The 23,864-nt window shown below is 38.9% G+C and overlaps 1 protein-coding gene and 1 long non-coding RNA gene across 2 annotated transcripts; one reads left to right on the forward strand and one right to left on the reverse strand.

The window, feature by feature from the left end:
* The first annotated feature begins 9,336 nt into the window (after window positions 1-9,336).
* Window positions 9,337-23,097, forward strand: LOC139166368 (uncharacterized). Its single transcript, XR_011558939.1, has 3 exons — window positions 9,337-9,424; window positions 20,044-20,259; window positions 22,952-23,097. It is a non-coding gene; the product is annotated as an uncharacterized lncRNA (long non-coding RNA).
* Window positions 13,353-18,505, reverse strand: AMER2 (APC membrane recruitment protein 2). The gene is made up of 2 exons (XM_070749789.1): window positions 17,312-18,505; window positions 13,353-17,134 (listed from the first exon to the last, which is right to left on the reverse strand). Exons 1-2 carry the CDS (start codon window positions 18,162-18,164, stop codon window positions 16,260-16,262), a joined length of 1,728 nt encoding a protein of 575 aa, XP_070605890.1. The 5' UTR covers window positions 18,165-18,505; the 3' UTR covers window positions 13,353-16,259.
* Window positions 23,098-23,864: the final 767 nt, after the last annotated feature.

Below are 23,864 nucleotides of genomic sequence, written 5' to 3' on the forward strand. Positions count from 1 at the left end.
GCAAACAATGGCATATCAACTAAAAGTGGTGAAAAGTTCTCCCAATCTTCTTTGCAAGCTTGGGAATCAGAGAATTAAATTAAGAAGGATTCTTAAACACACTCATTCTGGGAGACTCTGACCACTGAACAATAGGGAAAATTATCACTCTCAGGAATCATCAGCCATAACACTGGACATACAACCTTTGTTGTTATGTTGATAGCTATACTGACACTATTGTGTTGATTCTGTTATATTAAATGTTCACGCTGTTAATTATTTGGGGCTTGTTTTAGAAAAGTAGGTTTTAAATTCAAGAAAAGAAGAAAAATAAATAAGCCTGTTTGAACAAGAGCATGATAGAAGCAAACAGCACAAAAATAGGGTTGCTACTTAGGAAAATTAGTATTGGAGAAGACTCCTGAGAATACCATGGAAAGCCAGGAAAACAAACAGATGAATCATTAAAGAAATCAATGAAGAGTTCTTACTGGAGGTACAAATGACCAGGCTCAGAATATCCTACTTTGGATGCGTTATACGAAGATCCAGCTCTCTAGAGAAGGCTGTAATATTAGAGAAGGTGCAGGCAAAGAGAAGCTGTCCAGTAGCAAGTTGTATGGTCTCAGTTAAAGTGGCAATTAATGCACTGTTGGAAGATCTGAAAATTAGGTATAAATCATCCTGCAGGAAATCTATGTGGCCAACAAGAATTAATACCAATTTGATGGCACACAATCAATTGACCAATCAATTACTGCTCAATAGTGGAAAAGGCACACTGTATTTAGTTCTGGAGGACAGAAGGAAAAGGGGGGACATGATCGAAACATTTAAATATATTAAAGGGTTAAATAAGGTCCAGGAGGGAAGTGTTTTTAATAGGAAAGTGAACACAAGAACAAGGGGACACAATCTGAAGTTAGTTGGGGGAAAGATCAAAAGCAACATGAGAAAATATTATTTTACTGAAAGAGTAGTAGACGTGGTAGATAAACCCACAATAACTGAATTTAAACATGCCTGGGATAAACATATATCCATCCTAAGATAAAATACAGGAAATGGTATAAGGGCAGACTAGATGGACCATGAGGTCTTTTTCTGCCGTCAGATTTCTATGTTTCTATGTTTCTAAGTTAGTTACAACACACAGATAGATACTATTCCGAACAATAACATATAACCATTATAGGTGGTGTTGCATTTCCCTTTTGAGGTTGGGTGGAGAGATTTGCTTTTGGAGGAGGAAATTCAAACTTGCAAAATGTTCTCCAATCTTCCCCCAACATTTCAAAGGCTGGTGATTTGGAGCTGAAGAAAGAAAGACTTTTAGAGGCATCTTAGGAGTAAACCTGAAAAGTTAATCATTTGACAGAATTCATTGTCCTCTTAGTCGTCACTAAATTTCCAAATCACTTTCAGATTTCTGTTAACCCTCTAGCTGGTATACATTACTCTTTCCTACTGCAACCAGAGGGAAAACATGTTTTAATGGTCAAAACCATGTGTTCATGCCTGCATGGAAAAAATGTAGCTATTCCTTTCTTTCCACCCTAAGTGTAAGCACATGCGGCTTTAAGAAAGACAAATTCTACCCCTCCTTAGATTTTGCCATTTGTCTCCAATAGAATCACTTTGTTAGTGTTTGGATCAGATGCAGAACTTAGCCCATTCTTAGTTCTTTTCTTGGTGTGCACTTAATCTTGGCACAAAATGGCTGTAATACAGGTAAGTACCTCTACCTAAGAATGCCTCTACTTACAAACTTTTCTAGATAAGAACCGGGTGTTCAAGATTTTTTTGCCTCTTCTCAAGAACCATTTTCCAATTACAAACCCAGGCCTCCGAAACTGTAACTGGAAAAGGCAGGAAGAAGCCTCCGTGGGCCTCGCTAGGAATCTCCTGGGAGGAAACAGGGCCAGAAAAGGAGGAGAGAAGCCTCCGTGGGGCCTCTCTAGGAATCTCCTGGGAGGAAACAGGGCCTGAAAAACCGGGGGGAAGCCTCTGTGGGGCCTCTCTAGGAATGTCCTGGGAGGAAACAGGGCCAGAAAAGGAGGAGAGAAGCCTCCGTGGGGCCTCTCTAGGAATCTCCTGGGAGGAAACAGGGCCTGAAAAAGCAGGGGGAAGCCTCCGCGGGGTCTCTCTAGGAATGTCCTGGGAGGAAACAGGGCCGGAAAAGGAGGAGAGAAGCCTCCATGGGGCCTCTCTAGGAATCTCCGGGGAGGAAACAGGGCCTCCACCCTCCCTGTGGTTTCCCCAATCACACACATTATTGCTTTTACATTGATTCCTATGGGAAAAATTGCTTCTTACAAACTTTTAAGAACCTGGTCACGGAACGAATTAAGTTTTTAAGTAGACGTACCACTGTATTTTCTTTCTGCCTTCCCATGGTTTTTCCACGTAAGAGGAGACAAGCTTAAGACATCTTCTGCAGAAGTAGCATTTTCTCCCTTAATCTCATACTATCTAAGAGCAGCCTCAAGGTGTATATACCCTGATATCAGCCAGTGTCAGAGAAGTCAGGTGATCGTAGTGACATGAAACAGAAACAGGAGTTGGCAGTGGAGAAAGGAAATTTCCTGATGGCACAATTTTCTGCATAGTCCAGGATGGGTGGAAATACTTCAGTTCGGCAGTGGGAAATGTTCCTTAAACCCTATGAAAACTTAGCAACACTCTCAGCCCACAAACCAGCATATAAGCAGTGTAAAAGTTACAAGTAAAATGGGTGTGTAGCATGGACTGCTTAACTCCCATAATAAAAACTATTTTCTGTTCTATTCCACCAGTGTGACTGCAGGATCGTTGAATCAGGTTGCTAAAAATAACCACTTGTGAAGACCGTGAAACCTACGCGCAATGACCAAATTTGTATGCCGCCCCGAGTCTATGAAGAGGGGCTGCATACAAATCTGGGGCCTGGATGGGTATCAACAAACTCAAACTCAACCCAGACAAGACGGAGTGGCTGTGGGGCCTGCCTCCCAAGGACAATTCCATCTGTCCGTCCATTACCCTGGGGAGAGAATCATTGACCCCCTCAGAGAGGGTTCGCAACTTGGGCGTCCTCCTCGATCCACAGCTCACATTAGAGAAACATCTTTCAGCTGTGGCGAGGGGGGCGTTCACCCAGGTTCGCCTGGTGCACCAGTTGCGGCCCTATTTGGATGGGGAGTCACTGCTCACAGTCACTCATGGCCTCATCACCTCGAGGCTCGACTACTGTAACGCTCTCTACATGGGGCTACCTTTGAAAAATGTTCGGAAACTTCAGATCGTGCAGAATGCAGCTGCGAGAGCAATCATGGGCTTCTCTAAATATGCCCATGTCACACCAACACTCCGCAGTCTGCATTGGTTGCTGATCAGTTTCCGGTCACAATTCAAAGTGTTGGTTATGACCTATAAAGCCCTTCATGGCACCAGACCAGATTACCTCAGGGACCGCCTTCTTCCGCACGAATTCCAGCGGCCAGTTAGGTCCCACAGAGTGGGTCTTCTCCGGGTCCCGTCAACTAAACAATGCCGCTTGGCGGGACCCAGGGGAAGAGCCTTCTCTGTGGCGGCCCCGGCCCTCTGGAACCAACTCCCCCCAGAGATTAGAATTGCCCCCACCCTCCTTGCCTTTCGTAAGCTACTTAAAACCCACCTATGCCACCAGGCATGGGGGAATTAAGACTTCTTCTCCCCCTAGGCCATTACAATTGTATGCATGGTATGTTTGTATGTATGTTTGGTTTTATATATTAAGGGGTTTTAATTCGCTTTTAGTATTGGATTATTATTGTATATTGTTTATGATTGTTGTTAGCCGCCCCGAGTTTTCGGAGAGGGGCGGCATATAAATCCAATAAAACTTGAAACTTGAAACTAATAAATAAATAAAGTTCATCCATCACTTGGATAGGCTCTGGAGAAATTAAGAATTTGATCGAAACCTAGTTTTGTTTTCCAAGTTATTAAATAAAAGTTTCCAGTGCTGCCTGCTGATTAGGAAAGAGAACCTGGAGGGAGAGAAAGTGGAGGTGAGACACCTAAAAATATGTGGGAGATATCTTCTCCAGAAAGCCACTCAATCCTAGCAGCACCGTTACTGTATCTACACATACCTTTCCCCACTGTACACTATGTTTATTCCCTATCAACATGGAATGTATTAGCTTGTAGGTTCACCATTGTGGTCCTCTTGTTAGGGTTATTCATGAAGTGCTATGTTTTGAGCAATGAAGCATCTCTGTTCACGTAAAGCACACTTAAATTAAGTTCTACATAGATATGTAGGTTACATTTATATATATTTTTTAAAAAAGCGTTAAAAGAAAGTATAACTGCTGATAGATCTTTCAGAAATTTCTTGTGTCCCTTTTGAGTAGGTGCACACTGCTCAAGAGTACTTCCTTCTACTGCTACCGTATTTTACTCTTGCAAGTAAATTGTGCTCACAGAGTTTTACTTTTAATACACATGCGTACATAGATGTCTTGGGATAAATGATAAAATGGGCATCATGACACAAACTGATTCTGTAATTGTATGTAAGGTCAATAGATTGCACTATGACATCACATTGTACATTTTGTTATTTTTTTTCATCACATTTTGTACCAGACACCTATGCATATGTACCCAAAATAGTGGTAGCATTTATTACATTAAATATTTAACTGTTAAATAAAAACCCTCATTAAAGCAAAACTATGTCCAATTTTTAATGGCATCAAACAATTATACAAATAATCATGTGTTAAAGCAACATAGTTTGTACAGTTGGGTGTCTTATAGTTTTTATTACTCACAACACACAGCATATTTGATTTCTGAGCAAGGTGAAGAGAGGAGAAATTCCGGATTTATTTTTAAAGCTACTGCACTGGTAACAAGCTGAGCAGAAATAACACAACAGGGAAAAATGAACTGTCAGTTGCAATATGCTGGGTGCAATTTACCAAATCAATATTTCATAACAATACAAATCTATCTTAGTCAGCTTGTATCAAGTCTGTTCTGGATCTTTCAAAAGTAAGCATTGTATTTCCCTTCGTGGCTGTTTAAAGGACGTAGAAAGAAACATCAAAAGCGCCTTTAGAATCCATCTAAGTCTATGTTGTTCTCACAGGCTAGCTGATTTATCTCCCAGCTGCTTCTTAGATTCACCTGAAGATACTCAAGTTTGAACTTGGAAATGACACTGCCATTTTTATTGTCAATCAACTGACATTATTGACAGGCCTATTGTGCATGGCATGTTATAATAATCTCAGCAGCTGCAGAGGTTGAAATAACTCTTTGGACAAAACACTTACCGGCATGCTGGAAGGTACCACAAACAACACATAGATCTTCTAGGTCAGTGATGGCGAACCTTTTTTCCCTCGGGTGCCAAAAGTGCACGCATGCACACTATTGCACATGCTCGAGTGCCCACACCCATAATTCAGTGCTGCCCCACCACGCCTGCATGTGCGCATGATTCCCCCACCTCCATTTCTTGACTTTGCGTGGGCCCAGGAAGTCGGTCCTTTGCCCACTCCAGAGGCTTCTCTAGAGCCTGGGGAGGGTGAAGACGCCCTATCCCACCCTCCCAGAGGCCCTCCAGAGGCCCAAAATGCCCTCCCAGAGCCTCCATGAGAGCTGAAAATCAGCTGGATTGTATGCACATGCGTGCTGGAGCTTTGCTAAGGCCACGGCTCATGTGCCGGCAGATATAGCTCTGCGTAGCACCTGTGGCACATTTGCCATAAATTCGCCATCACTGTTCTAGGTCATTGAGAATTACATGATGAATGCTACATCTATATTCAGATTAGAGGTTTCTGTTTTATTATGGAAGCTAGAAACCATGGCCCTGATGCAGCTATCATTGAAGACAAGTACATATACGCAGTAATTACCATCCATGGGTATAATTCTATTCTTCGGTGCAAGCGCCACAAACAAAAGGCTAGTTTTAGACATGGATTTGCTTTACTGAATCAGGAGAAACATGATACCAGAAACACATTTGCATCCTAAACCTTCCTTTGTACCCCATGGTAACTACTTTTTATAGGATTCATGACTGCTCAGTCAACATCCATTCATATTAAGTACCATAACTTTGGCTAGGCTGCAATTGCAAATAGCATCAATGTCATAAACCCAAAATTAAATAATTACCCAAACAGCAAAAACTACTTTTAGTTCTGTACTTACTTTACTTTTGGAGGAATAAAATAGGTTGAACTGTTCAGATACTTCAATGACTTCTTTAATTTTTTAAAAAAATTCACAAAAACGGGGGGGGGGGCGTGCATTATATCCGCAAAATAAACCAATAAGATTTACTTTTTTCATTTCAATTTTCATATCATTGTGTGCAGAAATGTTCAGACTACTTTCCAAGTGAAAAAAGCTTTCAAAAAGACCAAACATAAGCACTGCAAATGAAGAGTTTTCGGTCTGGGTCAGGGTGACCCGGGAACAGAAGATTTGTAACTTTTTTTGCCCAGCAAAAACTAAGCCCCCCACCCCCCAAAAAAAATTCTCATAGAGAGAACCCCTGAAATGATGAGCAGTCATGAAATTTCAAGTTTCAGATATGCAGGGAAAATTTTTTACAGGGACTCAAACTTGGCTTCGGGTCAAATAGACCCGAAACAGAACAGCAGGGTTAATGAAACACAGAAACTCATTATTATCATCTTTATGATACCAAACCAGAATTATCAACTTGCTAAACCATTTTTTTAAATTCAAATTCAAATTATAGAGAAAAAAGCATATAATAAACCACAAAATGAGAGGCAGATAGCACAGTAGACAGCACATTCAATTTACTGTACTTGAAAGGATCTGATCCCTTTTGTACTATCACAAACTAAATAAAATTTGGTATTGATTGTATTAATTTTAAATTGCACAGGTCAAACACCAAGTTTTAGTCCTGGATTGAATTGCTGGTAGTATTACTGGTAGAAGAAAGCAACAGCAATACATGTAGTTTGCACATAAATCTGATGAAAAAGATCCTCAAAATATGGAAAACAATAGGTTTTCCAACTGCTAATAAAAAAAGCCTTTAAAAAGAAGTGAGGGTGCCTATTCAGGTATTGTTCAGCTTTTACTGACATGTTATATAGACTTGTTTTCACTTCAATTGACTGATACTCAAAATCAAAGCTTTTCATTTTGCATGAATTGCTATGAAATAAATATCCAGCTTTTGAGAAGGGTAGGAATGATCACAAAGTCTTTTAAATTTTTTCTGCACATTCAAACATAACAAAGAAGGTGTTGGCATATATTTTATTATTTAATTATATTTATACCATGCATGATTGAAGCTTATGATGTAATATCTGTTCTGTGTTAGCTGGAAACATCCACCTTTCCTTAAAACAATGTCTGCATTAGTTTTAGTCAAAATGATAGCGCAAAATGATAGGACAAATTCCCCTTCTCCATATCTTGTATACTTTTAATTGTTGCAAGTTGCATGAAAAATGAAGGAAACAACAGCTCTCTATCAGAAAGGCAATATTTTTTACAAAGCACACTTACACCTAGTACAAAGCAAAGGGTTCTTTAAAACGGTACCGTTGATCAGCAAACCCCATTTATTTTTTTAAACGAACTACTGTATATCATTTGTCAATTAAACTTTGTCTATTTTGAAGGATGCAGTAATGAAATTCTGACAAGGTAGCAGAATGGAGTGGGCTGTTCATAAAAAATGCACCAATGAAGATGTTCACCGAAATGTATGACTGATGCTATGTGACATGCTTATAAACAATGCATATGCACCCTGCAGTGTGCTTAGACTGCAGGAGAAGAGATATTTGGCAAGGAAAAAGGAAAATTTGTCTGAAAAATGCACTTCTGGTTGAGTGAAAGGGGATGGGTACAGAGAAAATATTGCTGGCCAAAAGCAAACTGAATGATGAAAGATAACTCGGATGTCATTATTGCTGGCATTAGGGCAAAATAAATAAGCATGGAATAGACAGCGTAAGCAGAGACAAAATGTAGAATAGCAATGTAAGAAAGTCATGCCAAAAGCAATCTGATCAGCTATGAAAGATGAACAGAATACACAAGAAGAAATGCAGTATCAAAGCAGAGAGCATTACATTTAGAATGCATTCAAAATGGGAAGCAGGTTAGTGACTATATATGAACGGAAGTGAAAAACAGATTTGCGATACATAATACAAATCCACTTTGAACAAGTGATACAAGCAATAATACTCACAACCTATCGCTGAGTAACACATCAGGTGTGAAGGGATTTTGTATAAATGTATAGAATACAGAGATGCAGGGCCACTGGGATTTTGATACGCTCTAACATGTTAAGATTTTGTGTGCTTCATTCAAATGGGGGATATTAGTAAGGTCGCTCCAAAATATGGGATATTAAAAAAGCAGTTTAATGCAAACTTTGGGATCATCTTAACTCATGGCTTTGAGAGAACTTAAATGGTATCAATGATGGAAGTGGATTAAATTTTAATTGAGAGTCCCAGGTTTGTTTTAATTCTCTGAACTCAATAACAAATGTGAATGAAATATTACTATATTCTAGAATTCCATATTTTCCCACCATTTTAACTTCTACTGCTACATAGGCATGGTTCCTAATGATATGCAGCCCCTGAGTTCAATATTTAAGAAATAACTTGCATTGTTTTATTTTATTCCTATCAGTTTAGTTATATTAATTACTGATTCTATATCTCTTCAAAAAATATTACTGCTACTTTGCCTAAAGATTCAACACAGAATGTCCTAGATGTCAAGCAAAATTAGGAAAATACAACAAATAAGACGATTAAAAACAATTTTAAAGCACAAGAGATGTTTTGCACATTCAGTAAGTGCACTATTGCTTATGACAAAGAACTCAGGTCACCGTAACTGTTGTGCCTGTAGCTTTGCGTGATAATACAACGCTCCTGTTGTTGATAGATATATATTTTCATATTTCAGGTTATAATAAAATCAGATTTGCCACCAAATTTGTTTGACAGGGAGTTCCACCTTGGCTCTTTGGTAATCTCGGGGGGGGGGGGGTTGAAACATGTATTACATGAAACATGTAATAACATCAAACACATATTGAACCCACTTGAAGTGACCAAATTGGATTTTTTTTAAAAAAAACTAGAAGCTCTGTTATTAGAGTAACTAAGGGGATTGGGCTGGATGAAATGGTGGTACTTTCTTCACATCTATTTGAGAATGTGAGTACCAGAATCAGACTTCATATATCAGAGTTATGGTATCCTACATTTGCCAAGTATTATATTTGTAAAATTTTGGAGTTTCAGCTATAATATTTGATTTTCTCCCCTCTCTTACAGTTAAAGTAGGGATGGATGGATTGCCACACATCACACAAGATGAAAGTTAAATCCCCCATGTCCACATTCAGAATCATGCTGTCCATAAACAGGTATTTTTTTTTACAACAAAACTGGAACTCCATGCAATTTACTCCCAAATTTTAGCGTCAAGTTTCATTGTATCCACCATCTGGTTTCAAATCATATTGTTCCATTGTAGCAGAATATATTCCATAAATATTTAAAAGACCTTATGATTATGATCTCCTCTTCAGAATGAGAATACGGTGAATAAAATTACACATGAACGCATATGTGGTGTCTGTTTACAAAAGGAGAAATTTGGAACATATTGTTGCACTATTTAGTGTATAAATATATCTATTTCTACTCTACCACACCCAAGACAAAAGCAATATAACTTTCTATCAGTAACAATGCAGTTCCTCATACATCCTATTTTCTTACAAAACATAGCCTCTCTACTATATTGTGGAATCAAACCTTTATTCACAAGCATTATCCAAAACAAAACAAACATGTTTTTGAGACCATGCTGTTAACAGCACAAAAAGCTTCAGAGTGAAGTCAGGTTCGGAATCTGACAGCTCCCTTGTATTTTGGCAATCTCATAAATTTCCAGATTAACTAGTAGTTTTGCTTCACCAGGCAAAACCATGGCAATTTGCTCTGATACAGAAGCATGCTGGAATTACCCTCGGAATCAGATATTTCAAAGACTTTGATGCAATATCATTTAAGTGTTCATAAATAATTCAGCAAGAGGGCATGAAAAATTAAGCAGAAATGGAATCTCCCAAGGATAAATTTATAAACAAAAATACTACCAATTCTGTGTGCTTTTTCTTCATTGCTAAACTAGTCAGGATGTTTACAGGGTAATCAGTTTGCTTCTTCAGTAACACCAATCATGCATTTGCTTTGTAATGGCAGGGCCTGTTTTAAATCTATTCCATGTGCTTTATTCCCATGACTGCAGATGGCTACAATCCACATCCCATTTATCCCAGACTAAAGTCAATTGAATTGCTGAAGTGGGTTGTGGATTTGTGCCAATAAAGAGCAATGCATGTACACTGAAATGAGAATGAACTCTTTGTGTCAAATGCAGACCACATTTTCAGCACAAATTTTGTATCCATGAGAGTAAACTAGGGGTGCACGAGGCAGTTCATACTACCAAGAGAAAAAAGTACCTCCTTCTGAAAATAGTTTCCTAAAAACATGTGATAGAAAATACTAGAGCTATACTAGAGTATGCATTTTCTAAAAACATATAAAATGTACTAGGTGAACAGTAAGTGCAAAGGGGTTAAAATGCCTGCTCTAATATAGGCTTTATATGTTAAATACAGGATAACAGTATAAGCATCATCCCTAATAGAATTTTAATAAAGTCTTCTTTAACAAATAAAAGTAGTGACAATTATTAAAGGATACAGCATCTTTGGGACTTGAAAAATCAATTAGCCAATTAAGGCTGCAGAAATACAGGAATCTCTGATTCACCTGCACAACTCTAAAGAATGCCTCCTTTTGTTTCCTTCCTGAATGTCTAAGTTAGGTTTGGCCCCCCATGTAGCATTAATTATTAAGAGGGGTATACAGCATACCAACCAAACTTTGTTTAGCATGCTTTTCAGTGTACAGTCTTAGGTATTGTTTATTTTTCTAAAATACAAATATATATATATATATTTAAAAATAAAAGTAACCTGGCAAAAATTAGCCGCATTTACAAGTTGCAAAATTAAACATTTGAAAATAATTAACTAGTTAATACTATGCGTGGAAATAAGGCCACTGAGCAGTAGGAATTACTTTAGGGTAAACAGGAATAAATTGAATTGCCTGAAATGATGGTTTAATCAATAATTAAGGACCACTTTTAAAAACACTGGTTGTAGCAGCATGTAGATGGAGTGTAATTGCAGATAGGGTCAAGATTTGACAGAGGTACTTCTAATTCAAAGGCAGCTCCAAAATTTTTAATTTTCATGTCACCAGAACAATATGACATTTCCCCATGCTAGCTTCTGCAGTTTTCCATTGCTTCTTTTCCCCACACAAGTTTCACGTTTGCTTGATTCCTTAAGGTGCCCTAGTCTTAAAATTCTAGCAACAGCTTGGCAAATTTACAAGTCTTATGTAAGGACAGATATTTGTTCATTATAGTCCTCTAAGACCTGCAGGAACCTTATTACTATGGCATCTGGCTGTAATATGGATTCAAATATGGACTGCAAAACTTCAGATAATCACCAAACAGTTTATAAGGGGCTATTATCTATAACTACTTGTTATTAACCAATGTTCTAGATTTCAACCAGCCAAGATCTGAACAATACACATAGGGCCTTTTAAATAAATATTACTTTCATGGCAACTATATTTTGTCTTGCAAAAACATAGAATCACCTTATGGCTTTTACATGATTTAGAAAGATTCTGTGTTATTATGGTAAGGAATAAATACTTGGCTTCAATTAATCTTTTTCAAGCTATGATTGTCATCAACTTATAAATACTGCTAGCAGATAAATGAGTTGCTACTGTACTGGGTCGTATCAACTGATACAAGAACAGATTCCTTCTTAACTTCCTTTTGCCAGATGCCAGTCATTTTAACTTCACAGCCATATGTTGAGACATCTACCTTAATACAGTGGTACCTTTACCAAAGAATGCCACTGCTTACAAACTTTTCTAGATAAGAATTGGTATTCAAGATTTTTTTGTCTCTTCTCAAGAACCATTTTCCACTTACAAACCCAAGCCTCCGAAACTGAAACTGGAAAAGGCAGGAAGAAGCCTCCATGGGGCCCCTCTAGGAATCTCCTGGGAGGAAAAGGTGGGGAGAAGCCTCCGTGGATCCCCTCTAGGAATCTCCTGGGAGGTAAAAGGGCCTCCACCCTCCCTATGGTTTCCCCAATCGCACGCATTATTTGCTTTTACATTGATTCCTATGGGAAAAATTGCTTCTTCTTACAAATTTATCTACTTAAGAACCTGGTCACGGAATGAATTAAGTTCATAAGTAGAGGTGCCACTGTATTTTCCTTATTAGCATTGTGCCTTTCCAATAGAATAAACAGAGAAAAATACTAACCTCATCCTGACATTACAAAAAAAACTATTACTGATAGGTTATCAGTATGTTTGTCAGAACCACATAGAAGTAGTCCTCAACTTACAACTGAAATCGCCCACAATTTCAGCAAGTCACCACATGGCTGTGCTGTTTTATAACCTTTCTGGCAGCAGTCGTTAAGTGAATACTACAATCACTAAGTGAATCAACTGTTCGCTAAAGAGCAATTTTTGCAAGAAATCAAAAATAAATGTCAGTTTCATGCAAATTGTCATAAATCGCAATCATTTGACAATGGGACACTGGCAAAAGGCCGTAAGTGCAGGCTGGTTGCTGAGCATCCAAAACATGGCCACATGACTGCAGAGGGTAATCAACATTACAACTCTGAATCTGGATCTTAAGCCCCATTTTGAAACTCTATCGTAACTTTGAAGAGTCACTAAGCAACCCTTCATAAGTCAAAAGCTACTTAAATATATTTCTGATTAATCATGAATACTTCAATCATAAATTATTCCTTGAGCTGTATTTATTAATTTTCAGAAACAGGACAAGATGTAGATGAAAAATTTAAAAAAGGGGAAAAACAAGACATGTTTAATTTCTTCAGTTATTCATAGAAAGGGGAACTTATCTATAGTTAAATCTATTATTTCTTCTTATAAATATGCTACAGATAAACAAAACATGTACCATGAAAATTCGCAAGAAAAATAAGGAAATTTAATTATTAATACTTTAACTGGGTCACCACTGTTTTGTTCTGTAATTAACTCAGATCACAAATGACAACTTTCTCTTTCCATTGCAACTTTAGCTCCCTGAGCTCTTATGTATGCACTATTTTTATAATAAAACAAGGACCATGGTGATAGACAGCATGCAAAAGGAGAGCATGCCTTTCAATGATATAAAACAGAAGAAACGTTTCTTATATATTTACTAGCATTAAAGTTCTGTGTCCTTTACAAGTTTCTTTCCAAAATATTGGTTACAGTACAAATAAAAATGGTTTCATCTGATGTAATTGCAGAATTGCCAATGAAAGGGCCTACATTAAAGTGAGCCACTCACTATCTTCATCCTATTTTTTAAAGCAAAATCAGGCAAAATACCAATCCCTTTCTCACCAAAAGGTGATTAACTGTCAAAATGATTTGAACAGAATTGCTCTGTATATCCTTGATCTTATCCTTTGGAAATTAATATACATGCCATTTAGCACTTTGCAGAAATGTGTGCATGTATGGTATGTGTATCCATGGGAATATACATGCATATATACATTAGGTTTGCATAAGAAGTGCACCTGCAACAACCCACAAATACATTTTGAGACAATACCATATATAAAGTATACCACCACCAGATAGTGCCTTCACATTCTAATAAGCATGCATTTTACATGGGAGATCTCATTTATTATGACAAAACCTATTGCCAATGTTTAAGCATGTTTAGAATGGATATTTCAGGCTTGAATATACAGCCACATAACAAATATAGAAAGGCTTTGATTTTTGCTTCTTTCACAGGATAATGGATGACATGACCCACCTCAAGTTTCTGACACATTATCTACAAACCATTAGAAACAGTTTTCTTACATTCTAGAACTTAGTGGTTGAGAATCAGAACCTATATATGTAATATTACAATCAGATACATTATTAGCTGAATCCAAAGATCACCCTTGCTTTAATCTCATATTTGTTTTTCTTAACTGGACATATTACAAATTCCCTTTGAAAATTTCAAAAACAGTTTACCGTAATCCAAGGGAGCAGCTATTTGGGATAATAAATCTAAAGTTCACTTAGAGCACAGAACATCCATACTTCAGAGCATGACCCATGAGTAGAAAAACCTGGCTAAGATCCCAAAAACATCCTTAACTAGTTCCACGTGCCTCAGGCAGAAAGGAAGAGGCTGTGTTTGATCCTCCATTTCTACTCTGCATAACAATTGATTTATGAAAGTGAAATTACTTGGAAAAAATAGCTTGTAATATCATTTTGATACACTATGGATTTAGTAAGGGAGGAAAAAGAGGGGGGAATCCCAAATGGCCCATTCTCAGGTATCTAAATTCACTTTTTGGAGCTTGAGCTTTACAAATAAACAAATCCTTTGTTTTTGCACCGCTATAGATAAAGTATTTCAATATAATTTAAATAATATAAGCAATTAAATTGTTACTATATTCCAAATTTGTATTTTTAACTTTTCTTCATTATGGCGTCTACTCCTTTCATGTGTTTTAGAATACCTATCTTTATTACTGTAAATACTAAAAAGGTAAAACAAATGACTAATGACTAAAATGTTGGTCATGTAAGTAATTTGTTATTTCTTAGTTAATTATACCAGTTCTAAAAGCAAATTTTAATTATAAATGCAGTAATTTCCAAAGGGAAATAAGTCTTTATGTATATAATAAGATACATTATGGAAAATTTGTATTGTTAGCACTGTACAATAACTACTTCAGTAGTACTCATATATTCTGTGGCCCTCAATATGTTTATTGTTGCCTGAGATTAAACAAAAACAAAAAAACATGATGGACTAAGAGTTTGTCAGTTGTTTTATTTAATAACTATAGAGATTAAAATTTAGGGAAGCAACTACTGTATTTTAAATATATCCCAAATTAAATGTTATTTCTGAAAATATTAATAAGTTGGCAGTGACAGCCTTAATAAGCTAAACATATTCTATCTTAGAAATTTCTAGGAATTAGGTTTGTAAAAAGAAAACACCACTGGAACTTTGGCTCTGATGCATGCATCATCTTGCAGGATCATTACAATAGAGTTTTTATTCTGGGGTGGTACAGCCTATATAAATTTTTAATTCTAGTTTACAGTATTATAGGGAGGCCCACACATTTAGAACCATAAAATTACCAAGCTATAAAAACTAATTTTGCTTCAACTCTAGTAAATACAGAAAGACATTTTAATTATTAAAAATTGTATCACTAGGAGTAACATATGCACCTATTTATACATGAAGTACAATTTATTGTATAAATGTTGAAGTTGCCTCTATTTTGACATGTAGGGAAGTACCCCAGAACCTGATTATTTTACGCATTGGAAAAATATTGATGTAAACATCTGAAAGTTCACTGGATGTCTTGAACATCTATTTATATTAGTTCAGATCCAAAGCAGACAGAAAAGCAAGCAAAAATATCTTTTCCCATTATAGAAACCCACCTAATTTGTTAATCAGCTACCTTTAATGAACTGAATCAGCTAACAGTAGATAGCACTCTCTATATATCAAATTAAATATCTGACGTTTTACTGCTGTTACTATTTTATTATTTTTGACACTTTCTCACAGTATTGGAGCAAGCATTTTCAATATAAGCCAAAAACATTTTAAAAAGCTCATATATATGGAATAACTTCATTTGGTCCTCTCTCTTCCACAGCTGTCTTAATACAAGTTTGCATTATTAATTCTATTCCTAATCAAATTTCTGCTTGCACAAAACGCATGGAAAAGTGGCCTTCAATGTATTTTAGCAAATGAGGAAAAACAGATACAAATGTTAAAAAAGTGCTCAAAAAGATATATATACACATATACATATACATGTACATATACATGTACATATACATACATATATATATACACATACATTTTTTCCACATACACACACATCGTATTTCAAGATGGAATTGAGAAGCATTTGTCCCTTGCATTCATCATTCATAAAAGGGGCACATGGAAGTGTCTTCCTTTAGATGAGGTCAAGGCCAAACTGCTTATTAGAGGGTTCCTGAAAAGACTGGGATGCCCATTATTATTTCCTTTTATTTTTTGGCACTTTCATGATATGTGGCTGTTTTACCTGTTGTCCCTGCTAAACTTCGGTAACTGGCTCGGTGTACAAGCACTTTTGAAACAGGGATTTTTGTTCTAGGGATTTCGCTTTTGGTAGCCTGGTGGTGTACAATGTGATGGCTATTACTGGAATCCTGGCCATGGCTACCATGTGGCGATGTAAAATGCTTGATACTGATAGGTATCTTGGAATCCTTGAGCGAAGTTGTATGGGTTTTGACTGGACAAGTCGTTGTAATCGGAGATAATGGCTTGCAACAAGTCACTGTGGTGGTATTTTCTGCAGAAGTCACAGCTGCTGTGTTTTCATCTGGATCAGTGTACAGATCATAGAGAGCATCCCCGCTGTAGCTGTCCCTGGGAATGACCTCTTTCTGAATACTATTAGTATTGTCTTCTTCAGGTCCAGGTGTAGTAGAATCCCAATAGCCCTCATCACCGCTGGGGACGGCTTCTTGCTGCTCCTTTTCTCTATTTTTCTGGTCTTCTTTTTGGTGATGAACTGGAATCTGGCTAAGACCAATGTGCTTTCCATTTGCTGACCCATCCTGAACTCGCCTGACAATCTTATCACCTTTGGAGGTCTCAGGGGATTCCTTCCTTCCTGATGTCCCCTGTGATTTCTCTTCAGTGTGCGACAATAAATCCCAGAACTCCTGAGTACCTCCCACCTGTTCGGGGCTGGCCATCTCCTCTCCTCCTCCCTGGTAAGTCACTACACCGGTAGGCTTCTTGGAGGGCCCAGCTTTGCCAATCCCAGGCGCGCTCCTCTCACTTCCACCTCCACCACTGCCACCGCCGCTGCCCGTGTCTTCCTCCTGGTCGGCAATAATGTCCCCACAGCCTGTAAGAGAGTCAAAGCTTTTCAATGAAGTCACGTCAGCAAACATCAAACAAATACGGTCAATAGACGGCTCAGAGGGTGGATCGAGAGAGGAAGGGTCAGGGGCTGCCGCTGCCGTCTCTTGGCTGCGCTCACACTTGGGTTCAACAGGGGGGGAAGACTTGACGGGGAGGTCACCTGTTTTAGCCGAGTCCTCCTGGATCTCTTGGCCATCATTAGTGGTGGATTCAGGAGGGACTTCTTTCTCCTGGGGCAGGATCCCGGGAAGCTCTTCTCCTCCAGAGCCACAGGGGGACGGCTGCGGCTGCGGTACCAGGTCCAGGGTGGGCATCACCTCAGTGGCCAGGGGACTAGTAGGTGGTTCTCCATCCTTGGTGACCAGTGGGGTCCAGACGGTGTCAGCTGGAGCTGCTGCTGGCCGTGCTGCTGCTTCCTCTTTGACGCACTCTAGGCTGGCCGTGAGGGAGCCCGTATTGAGGATGCTGGGGCTGGCCTGGCCCTCGTCGTCCTTCACCGCCTCGCCTCCGGGCTTCTCCCGGCGGGGCCACCTCATACTGCTGAAGAGCCCTTTGAGGACCCCGGGGCGCCCTTTGGCTCGCTCGCCTTTGGCGCCTTCGTCGGAGCGGCCGTTTTTGCGCAACAAGGAGAAGAAGCCGTGCTGTTTGTTGCCCGAGGCCGCCGAGCAGGAAGAAACGGCGGCCGGGGAAGCGGCCTCGCTGCCCGCCGCACGGCCGCTCTCGACGGTCCCCGACAGGCCCTCGCTCCGGCCGCTCTCCGCCTCCAGCACCTCGGCCAGGCCGTCGTGGGTCTTGCTCCTCACCATGCCCGTCCCCTGCCCGCCGCCTTCGCCGCCGCTTTTGCTTTTGCCGCCGCCGCTCCTCACCCCGAAGATACTCGGCATGGCGCCCCCGGATTTCCTCCGCTTAAATAATTTGAAGGCGGTTTTGTTCAGCTTGCCCGAGGGCGGCGGCGGTAGCGGCGGCTGCTCCCCCAGCGCGGTGGGTTCGCCACCATCGCAGTGCGCGTCCATGGCGGCGGCCGCGGCGGCGCTGCTGCTGCTGCCTCTCCCCTCCTGCAGCCCCCCGCGGACGCCTGCGCCTGGCTTCCGCCGCTCGCTCGCTCGCTCTGCTGGCTCTCACTGACAGCCTCGGCGCGGACGCCGCCGCGGCTGCTCTGCCTGCCGCCCGTCACCATGGCAACGCGGGCAGGGCTGAGCGGTAGCTTGCCTCTGCGCCGGGCCTGGGCCTGCGCCAGGCTCTCCGTGGCCGTCCATGGCGGCCGGCCGTGAGCCACAACGGACCCGGTCCGAGCCGCGAAGAGGGGCCGCGGAGAATTAAAAAGGGGGTGGCTCCTTTCGCTTGAACGAACAGTGTGGAGAGGTGGGGGCTGGTTTAACCTAATCCGTTTGCGGAGGCTGGGACTGCGCATGCTCATTCGCTCAGCCTCGGGGTCTTGCGTGAGGGACGCGGGTGATTTGGAGCATGCGAAGCTGTCGCTAACGAACCAGGCAGTGATGAGTTGCTGCTGGGGGGGGGGGGGGGGGAATACAGTGAGGGTAGAATAGAGTTGAATTGAATTGAATTCCTTTATTGGCCAAGTGTGATCATTGGACACAAGGAATTTGTCTTGGTGCATATGCTCTCAGTGTACATAAAAGAAAAAGATATATTTGTCAAGAATCATGGGGTACCACACTTAATTATTGTCATAGGGGTCAAACAAGAAATGAGGAAACAATATTAATAAAAATCTTAAAAATACAAGCAACAAGTTACAGTCATAAGTGGGAGGAAATGGGTGATAGGAAGGATGAGAAAAAACTAGTAGTAGTAAGTTTATGCACTATTTATTGAATACTTAATAGGTTTTTTAAAATTATCCTTCCTTCTCTAGTACCTTAGTATGATCCTTAATTACTTTTAAAATAGGAAATACAGTAATTAAATAGTATGTTTTTACCCATAATTTATATTTACGCTTTAATCATTTTAATCATTATCTAGAATTTATAGCAATTAAAATTGAGCTACTTGCCTTTTCTGTTGTCATACTGAACCTTGTGGGCTCAGTACAAAACCTTAAAATGTTCCTCTGCTCCTCAAGAAATAATGCTGTCTATCATTTGCCCTTTTTGTGGCTATTCAAATAATGTGACTTAATCAACTGAAAACCTATCTTGATCGGTAAGCCACTCCCACTCAGTCATATGAACTTTAAGCCACTCCCAGTCACATGATTGTCAAGCCACTCCCACTTGGTCACTTGGCTGGCAAGACATTCCTTCCCGGTCACATGACCATCAAGCCACACCCATACAATAAGCCACGCCAACAGTATGGTAGTAAAAAATTTTGCAGCCCTTCACTGACAACACTTAATGATAGTCCAGGTACAAACAAGCAATCCAATCATATTAGGAACCAGTCAATATAAATAGTAAGGATAGAAGCAACAAAGTTACGGTTATACAGTCATTTGTGGTAGGAGATGGGTGATGGGAACTATGAGAAGATTAATAGTAATGCAGACTTAAGAAATAGTTTGACAGTATTGAGGGAATTATTTGTTTAGCAGAGTGATGGCGTTCGGGAAAAACCTGTTCTTGTGTCTAGTTGTCTTGGTGTGCAGTAGTCTATAGTGTCATTTTGAGAGTAGGAGTTGAAACAATTGTCCAGGATGTGAAGGATTTGTAAATATTTTCACGGCCCACTTTTTGACTCATCCTCAATGGAAGGCAGGTTGGTAGCAATTGTTTTTTCTGCAGTTCTAATTATCTTCTGAAATCTCTGTATGTCTTCTTGGGTTGCAGAACCAAACCAGACAGACAAAAGTAGGAAATTGATTGTGTTAAGCTGATGCAAAATGAAAAAAAAAATGGTTTTGAGTCAATCTAATTTATTTTATTTTAGGAACAGCAGCTGAGCCATGTTTCTTGTATCAGAATTATCTAAAAGAAAGGAGTGGAACTATGCTCATCCTGAGCATCATTTGCTGCATTAAATCGTGATAGCTTTCCTCTGTCTTGGTGCTTTTAAGATAGAAACAAAAATCTCTGGAGATCCAATTAACATCTCCCATGTGTCACATAAGACTTCTCATTGCCCCCAAATCCTTTTAAGAACCAGGTATGTTTTGCATTCATTGGCTGTTGTCATGGGTGATTCTGCTTTTCTGCAAATATTTTATCCATGTCACTTTTTCAGAAATTATTTTGAGATCTGCAGTTAGACTTGTCACCATAATGCTACTTATATAACTCTAAAAATGCAAGTTTGGATAAATTAAATTACTATGTGTACCAATATGCCTATATTTAATACATGAGTTTTGCTTATGCTGTGCTTATGGACAATTACAAACATATTTTACATGTGCCGATGATATAAAAGACTGCTTTCTAGTTGAATATTTTATTGATAAATGTTAAAATAACACCATAATAACCCCTAGGCATGTTGTATTAAAGCTGGTAATTATTTTTGATTTTTTAAAAAGTCTTTGGATACTTACTTAAAAGCTCCACCATTTTTAACAGATTGCATGCACTTGCACTAATTCATTTTGGGTATAAGAGGTGTGCAGAATAGTGATTTTGCCTCTCGATAATCTGAACAATTGATAGGAAATGTTTGAGGAATATAACAAGAACAGAACAGGAAATGTTTGAGGAATATAACAAGAATAAAGAATAAGGCGGAGTAAAGCATACATGTTACATAAGCAAATCAAACAGAACATATTATACACAGCAAAAGTATATTTGTTTTAAAAGCTGAATGCTGACAAACATTTAATACAATTACATATGTAATGCACTATAAGAGGAAAAAAGAGAAAGAAAATTGAATGAATTTTAATCCAATAAACCTATACACCCAAGACTTAACTTGATTTGTTTCCTACAGTCCTAGTCCAATGTCTTAACAGCACACCACTCTGGCTGTACAGTATATCAATTTAAACCAGCTCTTTTCAAATTTGGCAACTTTAAGATGTGCGGAGTTCAACTCCCAAAATTCCCAGCCAGTATGATAGTTTAAAAAGAGATTAGTACAGGCAAGTTATGCTAGTTTTGAAACTATCTTCTTGAAAATTGCAAGCAATATATCTTAAAACCAGATAGGAGTGTATAATGTAGTTTTTCATGTGTGAGCTCATAGAGCTATTTATGCTCATTTGTTCCAATTAAAGTATTTAGAAAGTGGGATAGTGGTAAGTTTGAAGCAGAAAGTCTGACTGGTTTTGATCCCTGTGACATTCTAGAAGTTTTGCTGAGCTGTTTTGCATCAATCCTGCTTTGCCAGAAACAAAGGTTGGAACTTTTTGGTTGTTTGGGTTTGGGCCAAAATAAAATGTCAGAGTCATTTCATGGAGCTATTAGGAAAAAGCTGGTACACATCTCTACCTCTTTCCTTCTTTCTTGCATGCTCAGTGTCCTAGCCCCCTTTCCCACCCCCACCCTTTTCTATTTTCTTCTCTCTCTAAAGCGTTTGATAAGTTTTTTTAACAAGAGAAAAAAGAGAGTTATCTAATTTGTACAATGTGTTTCAGAGAGTGGGTGTCATAACTGAAGTTATGCTACCATGGTAATTATATTTTTTTTTAAAAACTTTTTATGTAAAGAAAAATGTATGATTTGCAAAAGGATCGTATCTTGGTAGTAGAACAATATGTACAAGGTGCCAGATTATAGCTCTGATATTTCCTGTAAAAGGGGTCAGATAGCAGGAAAAGGAAAGACAAAAAAAACCCTGTCTGATATGCTGAATTTGCTTTTCTGGTCAGGCTGGAAAGAATACTGATTCAATTGAACAAATATTTGCAGTAAGAGTGTACATAAAGGGGTTATTAGTGGAATATATCCTGTGCATGTGAGCAGTCATAAGATCTTTTAACATAGATTGCTTTTGTTGACATAATCAAAGTACTTTGAGAATGGAAGACCTACTCCATCCTATTAGCTAAGGAGCGCTGCAGTATTTAAAATCTGGGTCAGAGAGAAGGCTTTGTGAATGTGTTAAAGGGGCTTATTTTGTGGATTTTTTTCACTTTGGGGAAGAAAAAGCTTCTAATGTTTGGTCTAAAATCTAGTATGTAATACTCTGTACCAACAACCCAGCCACAGCTGCCACATTACATAAAGCAGATATTCAGACAACTATTATATCACAATCTGAGTAAACAGAAGCTTATGTTGAAGAAGCAAACAAAGGAAAATCCAGTTAGGAATCTAGTTGGAAATCACTACAGAACGTATACGAGTTTCCAAACAACAAAATGCTATGATGCAGCTGGTAGAATTAAATGCTTTTGTAAAGAGATTATCTCCTTGAACTACATCTCTCCATTTTATTGAGCCACCCAGCAAAGTATCTTGTAAAACCTCCAATTCTCTGTCTTTGCAGGTGAGCTTTCTCTATGGTAGTGGTGAATATTCAACTTTCCACAGCACCTTCTCCATATTATAATACAGTACTAACCTAGGCTAAAAAATTGATAGGCAGATAAGAGGCAGCTTAAAGATGAGTCCTATCAGGCAGGCAGTCTCTGACCACTGCTGTGGGATGCTAAGGCTCAGCCTTTATAACATGGATCTAATTATATTATCCACAATGACACAAAACTGTACTGAACAATATAGCTACGGAGTGTTATATTACTCTACTATAAGGATTTTGCCGTTGTCTGTGGTTCGGCTTTAGCAATAATTTAAAGGAACACAAATGCCAATATATCACAGAGAGAGAAAGAGAATACGCATACATATACACTACACAAAACATTCCTTTATTACCTTTTATCTCCTGTTTTGATTAGTTAAGTACAGAATGCTTCAAGACACAATTTGCACATCCTTGAGTTAAGAAGAAAAACAAAGAAGGGATTGTTTTCAAGCTGACTGAGAAGACTTGACTTTGTCCCACTTCTGCCATGAGTGCTGAATGGATCTATGGGTACATTATCTTTTAGCCCTTCTTAATAAAATGCTATTGATGTAGCATGACAAAAGGAGAGTTCAGAGTTGCATAATATTTACATTATGGGAATGCAAATGTAGAAATACATTGCTATGCTGCGAGTGGAGATAAGGCACCTTATTATAAGACGAATTGCAGCCAGGAGGACCATATGCCTGTTCAAATTTTGTGGATGAACGACTCCAGGATATTCCTTTCCATTTTTAACATTCTTTACATTAGAATTGGTCTATATAGCCCCTTAAATGCAATAGTTTTAGGCTAGCAGCTGTCAGTTTCCTATCAACATAGCTATTGGCCAGACAAGTAGGAATTCTGGGAGCTGCAGTCTCAATAAATCCTGATGATACTATATTAGGAAGGCTGAAATATAAGATGTCTTTCTCTATAATGCAGAACACCTAATTGCTAAAAATGGCAGTCAATCAGAGATCAATTAGATTTTCCAGGAAACCAAGTTCATGAACTCTATTTAGTTTTTACATCACTATCTAAAATGAAATAACTCCATATCCATAGTAGAGTGTCTGTTTACTGCACGTACAGGGGTACCTCTACCTAAGAACGTCTCTACTTAAGAACTTTTCTAGATAAGAACCGGGTGTTTAAGATTTTTTTGCCTCTTCTTAAGAACCATTTTCTATTTAAGAACCGAAGCACCGAAAAATTTCCCAGGAAATTTGAGAGAGGCACAAAGGCCTGGCCAGTTTCCTGCCATTCCCCATTAAATCCTGTTCTGCCTGCGTGTTTCA

The sequence above is a fragment of the Erythrolamprus reginae genome, chromosome 4 (assembly GCF_031021105.1).
Source record: "Erythrolamprus reginae isolate rEryReg1 chromosome 4, rEryReg1.hap1, whole genome shotgun sequence".
NCBI lineage: Eukaryota > Metazoa > Chordata > Lepidosauria > Squamata > Dipsadidae > Erythrolamprus > Erythrolamprus reginae.

Coding starts and splice junctions, on each gene's coding strand:
- AMER2 (XM_070749789.1), bottom strand. CDS start 18,164: ATGGACGCGCACTGCGATGGTGGCGAACCCACCGCGCTGGGGGAGCAG. Junction 17,135..17,311: donor GGAGGACTCGGCTAAAACAG/GTGACCTCCCCG, acceptor ACTCTCTTACAG/GCTGTGGGGACATTATTGCC.